Raw genomic sequence first — 17527 nt, forward strand, 5'->3', positions numbered from 1 at the left:
TTCTTTTAGGTGCTTTAGGTGAAGGTTGATGCTCAAACCTTTGTAGTATTACTTAAGTAGGATTATGACTTTTGTGTCTAAATGTTTAAACTCAGAAATAGTATCCACTGTTTTTACCACTATGGTCAAAATGACCAAATGAAAATAAAAAAGAACCCTGAAAATCAGAAAAAAATAATTTCATAATCAAATTACAAACCACTTTGAATTAACCACCCAAACAAATTCTCAGGACAAGGAAAAGTTTAAGTTTAGGTTTATTATTAAGGAAAATAAATCTTTTCATTCTGTTTTATGTTACAGAAGATGATTAAATTCAAAAACAGACCCTTTGGCTGACAGATGGATAAAAACATGACATCATAAATTCATTTTTAACTGATACATATTTACATGTAAAAATGTTCAAAGTGTTTCCTATAACAGTTAAAGAGACTCACAGGTGAGCAAAGGCAATACATAGCAAAACAACTTCCTCAAATTTAAGTGTAAAAAAAGCACAGGAAAGATTTTTATAAAACCCCCACAGAGAAAATACTTTTTTCAAGTAAACATGTCCAGGTGGATTATATCGATTGGGTCTAAAATTTTTTTTTGTTTGTTTGTTTTTTTATTTTACTTCTTTGCATGGAGCTCTTCAACGAGAAATTTCTCATTTGCCGAAAGAACCTCATAGAAGATGTCTTTGGATTTTTCAGCATTCAGGGAAATCTTGTAGAGCTCCCTCATCTGTTCCTGACAGGTAGGCAGAGCTCTAATTTTGCCATAATTTTCTTGGCTGATAACGTCATTGTCATGGAGCTCATCCAAAATGAGTAAGATGTTCTTAACTCTCTGGATCAGGTCGCGTCTGTGTTCATCCACAAAGTGTTTGCCTGAAGAGAAAAGAAGGAAATGACAGAGACAGATCAGGATTGTTGATTATATGAAGCTTTCATTCACTACATTATCAGCTTTCATGACAAAATGCTTGAAAACTTTGATTTATTTCACAATAAAAAATTCATTCACTGTTTATTTCCTATTTAAATGTGACATGAATGATGTATTTACTTTATTTCCCAGGGAAAGAAAAAAAAATGAGAAGTTCACTCAGAAATGGAGAAAGACAATATGTTGCTGGAATGACATTTTTTCATATTGAAAGACGAAATGAAGTTTACTTTGATGTAACTTTGTGCTATTGAAAGTCTGCATGAACATACCAGGCAGTTTGATGCAGACTACACTGGTAGTTTGCAGTGCTGTGGTGAAGTTTACAGTAATGTTAGATTGTGCAGAACAGACTGTGTTGCTCGTGGTCAGTGTTAGGTTACATCACGGACAGTAAACATCAAATTAAATTTGAGGTGATGATGCAGATTAGATCCACTCACTTAACAAATAGAGCCAGTTTGTTTTGTTTTGTTTTCCATTCCTTTTGTTTTTCTCTGCTCGTGTTTTGCATAACTGAAGTTCAAGCTACATTTATTAGAATTTATGTTTAAATAAAGTTTGTATTTCCTTGTATTAAAATTATTTTGTATTAATGATATTAATGACATGAGGCTTAGTTAGCTTGGCAAAACAAAAAACAAAATCCTGGTAGAGAAGTCCTCCAAAGAGCTACTTCGAGTAAAGAAGGTGAACAAGCACTTTAGCTTTTACCAGAGTAATTTGAACATATGTACTTTTACTTAAGTGATGAGTGTTCTTTTGCCACCTCTGCTAACTAACAACCTCTGGATATACAGAATAAAGCCCAAGCTGAACTGCTAAAAGCTAATGGCCACTTCAGGCTCTCTTCAAATGTGTCGGTTTTCACACGCTCCAATGTTAGGACATTCAGTTTAACAGCACAGGAAACCACATTTAGCAGCTGGTACAAAGCAACCATTTTTGTCTCTATAGCAATTTTTTCCTTCACAACAACTGTACAGAGGCTTTTTGGATAAGTCACCCATTTAAATTTCATTATAGCTTAAAGTTTGTATTATTAACTGACAGGTCACAGATGGCTGTAGCTGCTTGGCATCACCTCAGCAAAAGAGAATCATTGAACTGGATTTCTAAACTGCATTCTGGAGCATTTTCAGCACAATTATCTGACAAATAACGTGGTTTGCCATGTTCGTCTTTGCTCCAGTTTTAATTAATTATTGTTTTAATGTCATTTTCTCTGTCTCTGTGTAACACACCCAATGTATGCATGGATGCCTCCTATGTAATACTAGCTTGCAAAATAGTATTAACTGATAAATCTGCACTCCAACCGCATAAAAAATGGTAACTTCTGGCTAGAAAGAAAGACAGAAAGAAAGCAAAAAGCTCTATTTTGGTCTCATCTGACCACGTGACCTTCTCCCATGCCTCCTCTGGATCATCCAGATGGTCACTGGCGAACTTCAATTGGGCCTGGACATTTGCTGGTGTGAGGACGGGGACCTTGCGTGCCCTGCGGGATTTTAATCCATGATGGCATAGTGTGTTATTAACAGTCATCTTTGAGACTGTGGTCCCAGCTCTCTTCAGGTCATTGACCAGGTTCCCCCGTGTAGTTCTGGGCTGATTCCTGACTTTCTCAGGATCATCCCACGAGGTGAGATCTTGCATGGAGCTCCAGACCAAGGAAGACTGACATCGTCATTTTGTGTTTCTTCCATTTTCTAATAATTGTGCCAACAGTTGTTGCCTTCTCACCAAACTGCTTGCCTCTTGTCCTGCAGCCCATCCCAGCCTTTTGGAGGTCTACAGTTTTGTCCCTGGTGTCCTTAGACAGCTCCTTGGTCTTAGGCATGGTGGAGAGCTTGGAGTGTGATTGAGTGCGTGGACAGGTGTCTTTCATACAGGTAACAAGTTCAAACAGGTGCAGTTAATAAAGATAATTACTTTTTTGCCCTAATCTGCACTAACAGGTCTGTGAGAGTCAGAATTCTTGCTGGTTGAAAGGTACTTATTTCATGCAATACAATGCAAATTAATTATTTAGAAATCAAACAATGTGATTTTATGGATTTTTTTTTTCAGATTCTGTCTCTCACAGTTGAAGTGTACCTACACTGCTCAAAAAAATTAAGGGAACACTCAAATAACACATCCTAGACCTGAATAAATGAAATATTCTCATTGAATACTTTGTTCTGTACAAAGTTGAATGTGCTGACAACAAAATCACACTAAAATCATCAATGGAAATCAAATTTATTAACCAATGGAGGCCTGGATTTGGAGTCACACACAAAATTAAAGAGGAAAAACGCACTAGAGGCTGATCCAAATTTGATGTAATGTCCTTAAAACAAGTCAAAATGAGGCTCAGTATTGTGTGTGGCCTCCACGTGCCTGTATGACCTCCCTCCCTACAACGCCTGGGCATGCTCCTGATGAGGTGACGGATGGTCTCCTGAGGGATCTCCTCCCAGACCTGGACTAAAGCATCCGCTAACTCCTGGACAGTATGTGGTGCAACTTGACATTGGTGGATGGAGCGAGAAATGATGTCCCAGATGTGCTCAATCAGATCCAGGTCTGGGGAACGGGCAGGCCAGTCCATAGCTTCAATACCTTCATTTTGCAGGAACTGCTGACACACTCCAGCCACATGAGGTCTAGCATTGTCCTGCATTAGGAGGAACCCAGGGCCAACCGCACCAGCATATGGTCTCACAAGGGGTCTGAGGATCTCATCTTGGTACCTAATGGCAGTCATGCTACCTCTGTCGAGCACATGGAGGGCCACCCCACGCATTACTGACCCACTGCCAAACCGGTCATGCTGAAGGATGTTGCAGGCAGCAGATCGCTCTCCACGGCGTCTCCAGACTCTGTCACATCTGTCACATGTGCTCAGTGTGAACCTGCTTTCATCTGTGAAGAGCACAGGGCACCAGTGGCGAATTTGCCAATCCTGGTGTTCTCTGGCAAATGTCAAGCATCCTGCACAGTATTGGGCTGTGAATTAACCATGAGTTACAATAATTAACAACCATGTGTAAAACCTCTGTTAATGCACTCACTAATTAGTGCATATCTTAATCATCATGTATAAGTAATCATTTAATTAGACCTTCTAACTGATACATGAACCATTAAGTTAGTCTAAAATTGTTATAGTATTATAAATCATGCTTACTGTATTTTTTATTTTCATCACCTTCTTGGCAAGGGCATCAACTGGCTCTTTGAAAGCAGAGGCAGTTAAGGAGCTTCCTGAAAATTCATTGGAAAAACATTGTAAATAGGGAGTTAACTGTGCCATATGACAAGTTTGGGTTTATCAGTATGAGTGTGTGTGTGTGTGCCAACCTTTAAAATGCAAAGCAAAACTGTTTAGTGTGTCTGATGAAACCAGAAAAGCAGCAGCTCCTTTGCTGCTCACTTCATGGACTTCTAAGTTGGATCTCTGCCAGTCAAATGACATAACAGCTGTTTCCACCCCCAGCTTCTCAAGACTGGATACCTTTAACAATGTTTAGGACAAAAAAGGCATGTATAAATATTAAGCATTCATAAAAATATAACAGTTCAGAAATTTTTCATTAACATTCAAAGGTACCTGTACATATTGATACAAAGTACTGCAAAGAAAATGGGTGTTCCATGTAAACATAAAACCAATTCCACAATGTAATTGATATAAAGATTTGTTTATGAAACTGTACAGCTGTCAGTGATGGAGCAAAATTATAATTATTAATTGAATGTCTTATAATGTTCAGCACATGATCAGTACAGGAATCTATTTAAACATGACAACGTTTTGAATGTTTAGTTAAATTTTTTCCATTAAATAACCATGTCTTGTTCATGTGAGAATGGCTGAAAAGCATCTTTAATTATATGATACCAACAGTTCCCAGCATGGATGGCAAACCTCAAACTTGAGCTGCTTGAGGTGCTTTTTCACTTTAAGCTCCCTCATCTCAGGGCTAAGATGCTGCGTTTTTCCTTCAGCTTTAAGAGCAGCTGCCTCCTCATGGTACTTGTTTTTCTGCGCTTCTCCTAATGAGGAACATTTTTGCTTAATATCTTTAAGTTTGCCTAAAAATGAAAGATAAATAAATAAGTAAGTGTGTCTGAGTTTTCTTCTTTCATGTACAATATTGAGACCATTATTAGACAAAGCCAATTGGCTCACCCACAACCTACACTCACTAATATAAACACATATTTTAAAATCTTTTCTCCAATGATCTAGTCACTGTGTTGTTTGATCAGTTTGAGAAATTACAAAGGGCTCAATGTACTTTACATCCATAACATAATATTAGATGTTTAGCCTAAATTGTTGTTATAAAGATTTCACATAGCATCCCTTTGTGATGAAGAATAAAGAGCAGAGATAAAATAATGACCAATATGAATAGTCATGGCATGATATGGGGATGTGCCCTGCAAAACTGAAAGCAATAAAGCAAGCTCATTCCAGTGTGCTTTTTTGTTTTGTACCATCTATGTCACAAATTAGGCAGATAAGCACCTCCCATAATTCCATGAGGTCTGAAATTGCTCTATTTTCCTCTTAATGAGACCTTAGTTTCTCAGTTATATTTATACAGCATAAACTATAAAACATATTTAGTTAGAGTCAGATTCATTTGATACGGATGGTGTAACAGATGGCTTGTAAAGTTACTGAGGAAAGGAATGTCTAGTGTGACTAGAGAATGGGCTAAAAAGCAAATGTAATATAGAGCAATACACATTATATACAATAATGTAACAAGCATGATAATACTCTTAAGAGACTTAAAGAAGTAATAACTTTAAGCTCTGATATCAGCCCTGTTATATGCATATGAGTATGTTTGATATATGATGCAATACCTGTGAACATGACAGCTATAAGAAATATTCTCACCCTTGTTTCGCAGCAGATCCCTGCAGAAAAGATTGTAAGCTGAAAGACCACGGCTGTAAAGTTTGGTCTTTTGAGGTGTTGGTCCAGAGGGCGCTTTAAGAGACCTTCTATGGTTGCCAATCCAGTTCTGAAAGACAAATAAAGATCAAGACAACATCCATGCATTTTCTTTCCACGTATCCTTTTCAGGGTCACGGGGGGCAGAAGCCTATCACAATATAATAAAGATAATATACTGTAACTGTGTTCCGGGTTGATGCTATTTTCATATCACAGTAGTTCACTAGATGTAAAATGTATCTGCAGTAACAACATATATGAAGCTTACATCTATAACGCGTGGTGCCAAACCAGTGGCCTCTGCTGCTGTGGGGATCATTGGAGAGCCAACACTATTCATTCCTTGTTGGAACGCAGATTTGAGGAGTTTCTGTTGCTCCTCTGTTATAACTGTTCTGTCTTCTCAATAAATGATAAAGACAAAGCAAATCAGCACTAACAAAAACAATATTAAAGAGAAGCACAAATTTTATATCATTTTGCAATATAAAACACCAAAAAAGCAGCTACACATACCTCTGCTTGACATTGGGTCTAAAAGAAAGAGAGAAAACACTTACATGACTAAACAGAAGAAACAAACACAGATTTTTCTGTTATATGCTGCATGTATATTTGTCAGATATGCTACTCATTTTATGAAACAGGTATTAAACTATAAGGGCAACCTACTATACAGATACTGGACAGCACGTGATGAAGCAATACACAAACACTGACAAGAAAAATGGATTAAATTGGGACCAGCCTTCCTGGTCTAGCTAAAGGCTAGCAGCAAGGACCTGATGAAACAGAGGATATTTTTTAAATAATTTATTTAAGTGACATATCTGACACATGGGAAGTAAAGTCTAACTGAACATTAGTGACACTATTCATTTTAAAAGCATGTCATGCAACGGTTTGACGTTAGCATCACTTAAAGTAATACAGCAGTAACAAACAATTTCCAGGCTGCACTAGCATAAAAATACTAAGGTTTGAACACATTTTCTTTATGATAACCATTTCTGTTAATGACAAAATAATGTTAAAAGAGGCTAAATGCACACTTTTGTGGTTACCTGCCATGCCCCGGGCTCTGTTCCGGTGTGACGTGAACTGGAGTGAATGTCTGGAGTGGATCTGGATTCACCGTAGTCCCTCCCAGCAGCCAGCTACCGATTTAATTAGTGATAATCGCCTACTGAGCCGGCTAGTAGGTGCAGGAGGGCCAGTCTGAACTACACTTATGGGACTGATAATTGTTAATAACGTCCATTTAATGGACTGATAACATTCGAATCGGGTGAATAAACCAGTGATTGTACTAATTTAATTAAAACAATAGTTGAAGTTTATTTATCCAAAACAAAGCGAGGATTAACCATCAGGACCTGGTTTAAATCAAACATAGCAGTGTTAGCTGGAAGGTGTATGAAGGAGTATTAGGGCCACATTAAGAAAAAAACAACTGTGCATTTAGAGAATAAAGTCAAAATTTCAAGAAAAAAATACTTTTTGAGAAAAAAGTCAAAACTATTTTGAGATTAAAGTTGTCATTTCAAACCAAACAACTGTCACACTGTGCCAGTCTCACTATGTGTTACGTCTGCTAGTACCATGTTTGGTTACTTCCTGTTTTATTTTGACAGTCCTTTGTCCTGCACACTTAGTGTTTAGTTTTGCGTCCCCTTGTCTCATCTCTGTAATTATGTTCAGCTGTGCTCCTCACCCGTTGTATTTTCCCTCATTGTCCCTTCCCTTGTTCCTCGTTGTTTGTTAATCCTGCTGTGTACCTTTGTGCTTCACATTCATGTTTATGCCTCAAGTTCACGTTAATATCTCAAGTTCATGTTATGTTTCGTCAAGCCAAGTTTCATCATTAAAGCTTTAATTTTAAATTAAGCTCCTGACCTTGTGAGTCCTGCATTGGGGTCCTCTGCCTTGCCGGCCACAGCATCACCTCTGACAGTTTCAAAGGCATTTTACTTAATGTTCTGACTCAGTCGTATAAAGTGTACAGAGAAGGTTGGTAAGAACCTGCAGCAATATTGTGTTCACAGAGCTGACAGGCTTGATTATGGTCGCATAAACATCAGAGGTATGACTGACACAATTTCAGCTAATACTTTTAACTGCTGCAATTCAATATAATTTACTCATAAAAACATCCCCTGGTACCAAATCCCATCTTTTATTCACCATTTCATAGTAAATTTGATGTTTTGACTGAAAGGTGCAAAGTCTGTTTGAGTAAATAAATGATCCTTTCGAGTTGGTTGGTTAGAACATAGTTTAAGCTTCTTTTTATCCTGTGGTTCAAACAAAATCAAATAGGAAGTGTTATACAAAGTGTGTAGATTAACAGGATACATGTGACCATACAGTCACAGGTCCTGTGTGTGTGTCTCAGCTTGGAGTGAGTGAAATAGTAAAAGATAACAGCTGTGATAGTCTGAAGGTATATATTTTATGAACACACACACACGCACACACACACACACACACACACACACACACACACACACACACACACACACACACACACACACACACACACACACACACACAAAGCTCCTTAAGTCTTTATGGCTCATGATCAGATGGATAGGAAATTACCTTTTAAGCATAACACTAATACAGTGGAGATGATGCAGCAATGCTGAAGTATTAAAATAACACATTTAGTCTTTATGAGCACTGATGTGTATGTGTGGACTTTTAAGATCAATGCTCATTGGTTCCACACAGCAGGAATACAAAAATATGACTTGGCCATATTGGCAGCTCGTCCGCTTGAATAGTCATCTAGATGAGATTATCAGGAACAGGTGTGTGTTTAGCCTCTGGGTGACTGACTGCTCAGAGGGCAGAAACCAGAGTCGGGCCCAGGCCTGAACCACAGGCCAGGAGACCAAAACAAATGAGAGGGAGAGAGAGAGAGAAGAAGCTGGCACAGGGAGACAAAGGGCCATGACAAAATATCCTTACAGTAGGCTTTGATCTTCGCAGCATGGAACACAACTAAATGAACCACTGAATGTCTGCTCCATACTTTGACACATGATAGTCTCCGATATGATACTCAGTCAAGTGAAGCCACATTAGCACAATGTTACAGCTTTTATTTTTAAAACCATATGTTGCAGACTTTGTCCAGCAAACACAGTTGTGCTACAAAGTAAAACACACGGTCTTGATGAACACTGGTGTCTCTGTGAACTCTTTTTTTAAGAGTCCCATCACATCCACAAATACACAATACATGAAATAGTCTAAAGATCTTAAATAGTTGTTAAACATGTTGCAGATTCGAGTAGATGAAACACATACACAAACCCTATAAGGAGGAGGGGGGATGATTGAGACAAAGCACCATACACATCAGTGTATTTTCAAATTAAATATGATTTTCATGTTTCTTTGTACCACACACTAACCCGTAGAGCCCTGGAGGGTTTTGCAGTATTAACACAGAGGGAAGAATTATTAGAGAAATATAAAATCCTAAATGGAGTGTTTAAAATGACCTCTTTCAGTAAATACCCAACTGTGCAACTTTAAAAGGAATAGTTAGAACTGCTTCCCCTTTCAAGGCCATGCAGGGGGAACCTGGCTTCACAATCATTGCAGCAACAACAACAACAACAAAACTGTTCAGGGAAACAAGTGGTGGAAACAACGCCACAGCATCATCCCATCAGGGAAGATCTGGGAACCGTACAAGAAAGACCAACCAATGCAACTCTCTAGTACATGAGTGTATTTATTTCAAAGGCTATTATTAAGACATTCAATTCAGTCTGTATGAAGAATTTATTATGAAGATAAATTACAGAACATTAGAAGCCATAGCTTTTTATTGAACTGGAGAAAAGTGAAAGTTCAAAGCTGATTTATCTGCATAATAATTCCAGTTATTTTGTTTAATTTTACAAAAGGTAAAAAATTAAAAACAGTCTCTCTATTATTTGTTGCATGAATACATTATACATAGAAAAAAAAAATCAGTATTAATTTCTACGTGATAAAGACTTCAAATTCAGATTCAAAGAGACAAAAAATGCTGCATGTTTTAGTCACTCAGCCTCGTTTGTGTACTACAGTTCCTGCATATGAGCAAAAAGTGATTCAAGACAGAACAAATGTGATACAAAACATCATTAAAAAAATGCAACACAGGTACGTGAAGAATGAACCACAATAAAATGTCAACAAATTTAAACATAAGGTGTCACAGTAAACACTGTAAGCCCTGTTTTAAAGTAAAATGCTGATTTTCAGTAGATTTTTAGTTTCTTTTGTCTGAAAATGGATTTGACCTCATATTTCTTTCAGCAGAGGTCATTAACGAGCCGTCTCTCGTGTGTCTGAAGGATTTGATAGAAGACGTCTTTTGAGGCATTGCCAGCTTTCAGGGGACCATTGTAGAGCTCCCTGATCTTCTCCTGAGAGGTTGGCAGACCTCTGATTGTGTCGTAACTTTCTTGGTGGATCACTTGTTCTTTTAGGAGCTCATCCAGAATCGGTCCAGCGTTGCTCACTCTCTGGATCAGCTCCACTCTGTGTTTATCCACAAAGTGGTTTTCTGAGGGAAAAGTTACAGTGATTGGTTTCTTGATGCTCCAAAGCTGCAGACATGTTCCTACAAATGTTCAGGCTTCATTTCAAAATGCAAGAAAACTGCATTTCAAAAATGTTTATCACTGAAATTCTGCAAACGAGTTCGTTAAGTTCTGTTAATGAAACTTTAAGGATAATTCTTAATTCTGGAATATTTCCCATAATCATGTCTGTTGTGGCTTTATGGGTCTTTGTAAATTTTTACTTTAGTACCAGAAGCTCAGGGAAACACACAGTTGCACAAAACAGAGGACAGAGCAAAACCAGCTGCATATTCATGAAAAATATGATTTACTGCATGAATCAGTTTTTAAATATTTGTTTGTAGTTGGACTCAGAATAAAAAATAGGTCATTTTGACCTAATTGGAATTCTAATTATTATGCTCATACTGGCTGATTTGTTAACATTTTTAACAGACCAGATGGCCGCTCCATGCAGCTTGAGTCTAAAAGAAATTGTTAAAGCAAAAGAAACACACACACACACACACACACACACACACATACACACACACACACACATACACATACACACACACACACACACACACACACACACACACAGCTGATTGTCAAACTTGGGCTCCTTCACACTAGAGTTCATGAGAACTTTTCAGGCTTGTATGCCCAGCCTGCTGCTCTTCATGCAACCATGACTGCATCCCCTCACATGGAAAGAGGTCTTTTGTGAAGTGACTCTTTTTGAGCCTCTGAAAAATGGGGGGCTCTGTTTAAATATGGTTATAATTCCTAAACAATTAGTGCAATACTTTTATTGAACCCCTTGAATTAAAGCTGAAAATGTGCTTTTGATTCAGAATCCACTGTGGTGGTATACAAGTACAAAATTACAAAAAGAAGGTGTCATTGTTCATGAAAATGCAATAGAATAGAATTAAATAAAGGAGGTCTTAGTTATTGGGCCACCACAGATCTAAATAACAGCCAAACTGCTTATTGCCAGAGTCTCTAAGTGCTTCAAATCTACTGCTTCATTCTTTTTTCCATTGCAAACTTTATCCAAAAATAAAAAGTGCATATTACGTAACATCTGAAAAAGAAACAAAAACAATTCCTCCCATAAAAACTCCTAAACCTTGTGGAAAACCTTCCCGGAAGATCTGAAGCTCTTATACGGCTACAGTACAGCTGTAGACTACATTTTATTTATTTATACAATAAATGTATTTTTTAAAAATAAAGTGTAGTGTAATGTAGTGCTAAAAAAAATAAAGAATTTTTATGTAACAACATCAGTGTTTCCACGGTGACCTGCTGTGTTATGAACAGAGAACTCATCAGGCAGTTCTAGAATTCCACTTCAGACATCCAAAACAATTCATTTGTGCAGGAGAGACGATCGAGTTCAGAGGATTTTTGGTTTCTGTCTTTGAGTTGACAAATGTTTTTTGAGTATATTTGCCTGTTTCTGTTCCCTCTTGAGATACACAACAGCGGCATTTCCATGGAAGCGAGTAGAGGAATCTACAAACCCATCAGGGTATGAGAGAGTTTTTCTTTGTACTGCATTTAAACATTTTAAAGAGGTTGATGTTTTTTTTAAGCTAACAAACTGAGAATCAAATGAACTAATGATGAGTAACTTCTTATTTCTATGCCAGGTGTTGTTTAACACACCAATATATGAAACAGCTGTTAACACCTGTTGGCACGTTCAAGGATACAAGACTCAGGTAAGATCCACTATCCATCCAAGCCCAAACTGACATCAAATATGTTGAAGTCTGCAAAACAGTGTGGTCTTGATTGAATATCTACTTTTATTTTTAGATTGCAATAATGAGGGAGTTCCTCAGGCTGACACTTGTATTGATTTGTAGATTTTTTTTCACTAAGTTCACAAAAGCTCAAAACAAAAGTGCACTTTATGTGTTTTTGTTCCAGGTGTGGGCAGTAAACGTTATCAATAAAATGAGAGACGTTGAATTTCAAGCCCGGATGCTACTCGAATTTCCGAAGGCCACACCTCCTACATTTCAGTGAGTCACATTTGATAAACAATCATTAACAGTTCAACTACAGTGTTTCACTGTTTCTGGGTTTAAAACAACACATATAAACTTCATCTACAGAAACCCTAAACTCCTCCACCTGGCCAAAACATACATTGAGCTCCTGAAAAAGAAGCAGCAGGAAAGCCAGACCTCCAGACTGCACACTGCAGAGGAAGTGGTGATAGAGGTTGTTCCCAGAGTCCTGCAGGGCTTCTGGCAGCTTTCTCCCAAACCCCTCTTGAACATGGAATCCCAAAGTCTGAGCATAGTCTGCACCAGTCTTACAAAGGCCACTTTGGACAAGGTCGCCAAGACTGTCAGAGTAATGGAAAGCCAGGCCATCTTCTCCTGCTCCATTAGAGACGACCTGGTCCAGACCATCCGGAGAGAAATAAGGGAGAAATACCCACTCCACATTCTGCTCCACAACATTTCGAACTTTGCACCAGAGCTGCTCACTACGATTTCTGCTGTAGCAAAGAAGTACATTTGCAAGCTCTTTGAGGAAACCCCTGCTCAAAGTCTGCCAATGTCTGAGGTTCAGAAGAGTGAGGAACCCCCTGCTGAAAGTCTGCCTTTAACTGAGGTTCAGCCCAGTGAGGAACCCTCTGCTACACCTCTATCCTTGACTGAGCTTCAGCCTCGTGAGGAACCCTCTGCTACACCTCTATCCTTGACTGAGCTTCAGCCTCGTGGGGAACCCTCTGCTACACCTCTATCCTTGACTGAGCTTCAGCCCAGTGAGCAACTCCCTGCTACATCTCTATCCTTGACTGAGCTTCAGCTCAGCGAGGAACCCTCTGCTACACCTCTATCCTTGACTGAGCTTCAGCCCAGTGAGGAACTCCCTGCTACACCTCTACCCTTGACTGAGCTTCAGCCCAGTGAGGACCCCCCTGCTAAACCTCCATTGTTTAAGAAGGCAAAGAAGAAAAAAATGGGTTTTTTCCAGAAACTCAAATTTCTGTGTTGTTGCTGTGTCAGTTCTACAGCAACTGACTGATTATCGTTCTCCTTTCACCTCCTTTCCCCTTTTCTACTTTCACCTTTCACCTCCTGACTCCTTTCACCCACTTTTTTTTCCCTCTATCCTTTATTGTTGATATGGTGCTATGCAAATGAAACTGAATTGGATTGAATTAAATTGAATTAATTGAACTGAATTGAGTTGTATTTTATTGTTTTGAATTGAATAAAGGTTAATATTGCTTCATATGTGCTACATTTGCTTTGTTAGTGTTCAGAATTAAATTCTGTTCATAGCAGGACATCAGTATATTCATCAGGACTTAGGAGCATGAGTAAAAGCAGCATTTAGACTCTGCAAAGCTGATAAGAACCACACACATCGTCGAGCATTTCCAGATGTGTGTTTTACAGTGGTTTATTTAGGAACATAGCTGTATCAGTCTAACATAAAAGTGTCAGCACGAAGGGATGTATGGGGAAAAAAATGCCCATTTAGATAAAGACCCTTGTTGTATAACTTCAGAGTTTCACTCATTAATTGTTACTTAGACTTTAAAGTTACAATTTGCTGCTGTGTTAAAACAACAAAATATTTGACCAATTACAGCTTACCGAAACATTAATTTGACAATTAAAAAAAAACAAAGATAAAGAATGATTATCAGAATATCAGTATGCATCCTATATTTAAATGCATAGAGGATGTATGAATGAAAATGTACCAAAAGACTTTGTCAGCCAAGCAGCCTCCAAGAGGACCAAAAAGGAGTCTCCCGTAGGTTCAGGCAGGGATGCAGCACACCTGAGCTTGACCTGCTCAGGTGTGCTGCATCTGAAATTGGGTGGGCTCCAGCCAGTAGCTACCTGAAAAAGGTAGACACCAGCAATAAGAAAACAAGGCCAGCCCAGTGGCCATTACAGTCGTGTTTTTCAGTATTTCAACATTTTTTCCAGTTTGCATTTTATTATGTGTGTTGTGCGTTTTTGAAAAGCATTTTTAACACTGATTTTTGTGATCTAAAAGCAAACCTGATTACTGTAATTCATATTATTATGAGCTGTCTTATGAGTGAGGTTAACTAACCTCTGGGGCTGCTAAATCAGACTAACCATGACTGGATTCATGAAGTGTAGATAACTTACAGCTAGCTGGTTGACCTTAGCCTGATTGCTTGATTTTGCATGCAACACTGTTGCATGCAAAAAGCCTTCTGAGTGGATGCTTTCGGTATCCAAACTAAAGGGACGAGCAGCCTGTCGCAAAAAACCTACAATCTGTCCCGATACTTTTAGCTCAGTCTATGAAAAATAATCGAGTTTGACAGGAATAAAATTGTATTTTTTAAACAACAACAAGGTGATTCCCAAAAACTTGGGATATCTCAGCATGGTGTCCAGTGCCTTCCTGAAAAAAAGTGAGGAAACTGGACAAGTGGAGGAGAAACAAAGTAGTGTCAGGCCTTTAAAAAAAAAAAAAATTATCTGAAAGTCACATTTCTAAGAAATAGAGCAAATTCCAGCAAAGGCACAGCAAAACTTGCATTTCATTGAATTATTTTTAATACTCAGATACTGTAGTGTCTGACACACCTGTGTGAAATTGCATGTATGTTTCTCTGGTAAACATATAGGAGAATTCCAGCAAGGGGCCTCTCAGGTTTGGAAGCTCATCTTCCCTGTTTATCTTAAAGGTGTAAAACTGAAGATTCTCTGGTTTCTACCAGCTTTCTTGGGGGCTCAGTCTATTGGTGACAACGTGTGTACCAGATGTTAAAGCCTATATAAGGCTGTAGTTGCCTTTGTTCGGGGTGTAGAAGATCATTGGCTTTCTCTCATCCAGATGTCTCGAGCATCTGTATTTTGACATTGTCGTTTTGTAATAAACCTTATTTATAAAGACTGTGTTGACCAAGAATTCCTTCAATCACTACATCATGGCATCAATGTCAAGAAACCACAATACTCAGTGAATCCTCCACTAATGGCTTATGCCAGGGATCCTCACATCCAGGCCTCGAGAGCCGGATTCTGCAGGTTTTAGATGTGTCTCTGCTTCAACACACCTGATTCAAATGCAGAAGTCATGAGCAGGACTCTGGAAAACTTGAGTGCATACTGAGGAGGTAATTCCACTGTTTGATTCAAGTGTGTTGGATCAAGGACACATCTAAAACCTGCAGGACACATCCCCGACTCCGCGGGGATAGGCTACGTCTTAATCAGCCTTTCACGGCTAGTAAGGGTATTTAATCGGCGCTTCAGCAGCGATCACCCGGCATCAATGGTTTATTTGGCAGGTGCTTTTGCAGAGCAGGTTTGCCTATACTGACATTTTTAAGATCCCTCTATGAAGGCTCATTTTTGTAGAATACTACACTAACTCAGGCGTCAAGTATAAAAGCCACACTGATTGCTCGGTTCAAGTCTGATCAAGGCGTACGTTTAAAAATGCCACAACTCAGCCTTAAAACGGCAGCCAGCAGAAAGACACAAGCAAATACAATGAAGCCTACAAAATCCGTGGTTTTACTGTCAATGCAAAAATGTTATGCCCTTTTTATTTCTTCTGTTAAGCTGAGCTATAAGTTATATACTGTTTTGAAAAAGGAATAAGCTGATAAAGCTGACAATTAACCAGTGTTTATAGTTTTAACAAGTTTTACTGTGTTTGGTCTAAAAAAATGCACATACCAGTGAATCATTTGCACTTTTTCTCTTTTGAGAATCACACAGACTGAGCAGTCTCGATTAAACATTACAAGTCGAACTAATAAACTGAACTTGGACATTGTTTTAATACTTTGAAACAATAATAAAGCTGCAGCAAATAAAATTTGAGTCTGTGATGGCCAAACCTATGGCCACACTCCATCAAAGTCGGTAACACTCTTATGCACCATTCATACAAACACAACATCATTTTAGTTTCAAATAAATTGGTTGGTTTAAATACATTTGTTCATTTGTAAGCGCGCACTCGTGTATTTTTCTTAACCTATGCTTCATTTTTGTTTATGCTCATGATTAGGTCTTGTTTGGTTTTACCGCTGCTTGCCTGCTGTGATCCCTGGCAGTTGCCTGACAAAAGAGGTTTTCAGTTTGGGAATGTGTGAGAATCACTACTTTTCCCCTCATCTCCAAATTTTTCCCACAACATTCACACCAGAGAGTTCAACCTTTGTGTCATCAGACCCAAGAAGCTTGTTTCTCAAGTGCAATCAACTGAATTTACCACAGGTGGACTCCATTTAAGCTCTAGAAACAGCTGAAGGATGATCAGCATAAACAGCTCCATTTTGAGCTTCATGGCAAAGGCTGTGAATACTTACGTAAATGTGATTTCTTGGTTTTCTATTTTTAATAAATTTGCAAAACCCTCAAACCATTTTCCACATTGTTGTGATGGGGTATTTGTTTTGTAGAATTCTGAGGAAAGAGATTAATTTAATGCAATTTGGAATAAGGATCTAATGTAACAAAATGTGGTAAAACTGAAGCACTGGGACACTTTTGGGATGCAGATGTTGGGCTTGTGGTTGAAGGAGTTGAACTTCTCCAGGACCTGGGTGATGTTGCATCTGCATGTGCAGTCTTAATGGGTTTCATATATGCAATGAATCTGTGCTACCTGAAAGAACTAAAAGTCTTCTTGGAGGTGCTTCAGAAGATCTTCGTCCAACTGGATGCTGGAAAACTTTCAACGAAGGGACTGATGCTCAGCAACAAACTATATGAACAAACTGTATTTTGAGCTTGTGTAGCACTAATATTTACCATTTTAAATACAAAAGAAATGCAGCTGGGGACACTTTAAATGAGAGGGCATGATTAAATAAATGATTAAAAGCATGAATGATCCATCATTATACATGTCATAAAATGGCAGGTGATAGTTTCAATACACCAATTTGGATAAATTGTTGCATGGATTTGGTTTGCATTTTTCAGTTGAGTGAAATGTATTTTTGTTTTCTGTTTTTTCTTTGTTTGTTTTTATAATTGACACATTTCCAAGTTGTGAGTGTGAATCCTCAGAA

General features: G+C 38.3%; 1 protein-coding gene across 1 annotated transcript; it reads right to left on the reverse strand.

Annotated features, from left to right (window-relative positions):
- Positions 1-615: 615 nt before the first annotated feature.
- LOC115794224 (uncharacterized) lies at positions 616-6300 on the reverse strand. The gene is made up of 7 exons (XM_030749600.1): positions 6168-6300; positions 5840-5966; positions 4853-5019; positions 4285-4438; positions 4133-4188; positions 2680-2785; positions 616-875 (listed from the first exon to the last, which is right to left on the reverse strand). Exons 1-7 carry the CDS (start codon positions 6237-6239, stop codon positions 616-618), a joined length of 942 nt encoding a protein of 313 aa, XP_030605460.1. The 5' UTR covers positions 6240-6300.
- Between the last annotated feature and the right edge of the window lie 11227 nt (positions 6301-17527).

Source organism: Archocentrus centrarchus, chromosome 16 (assembly GCF_007364275.1).
Source record: "Archocentrus centrarchus isolate MPI-CPG fArcCen1 chromosome 16, fArcCen1, whole genome shotgun sequence".
Taxonomy (NCBI): Eukaryota; Metazoa; Chordata; class Actinopteri; order Cichliformes; family Cichlidae; genus Archocentrus; species Archocentrus centrarchus.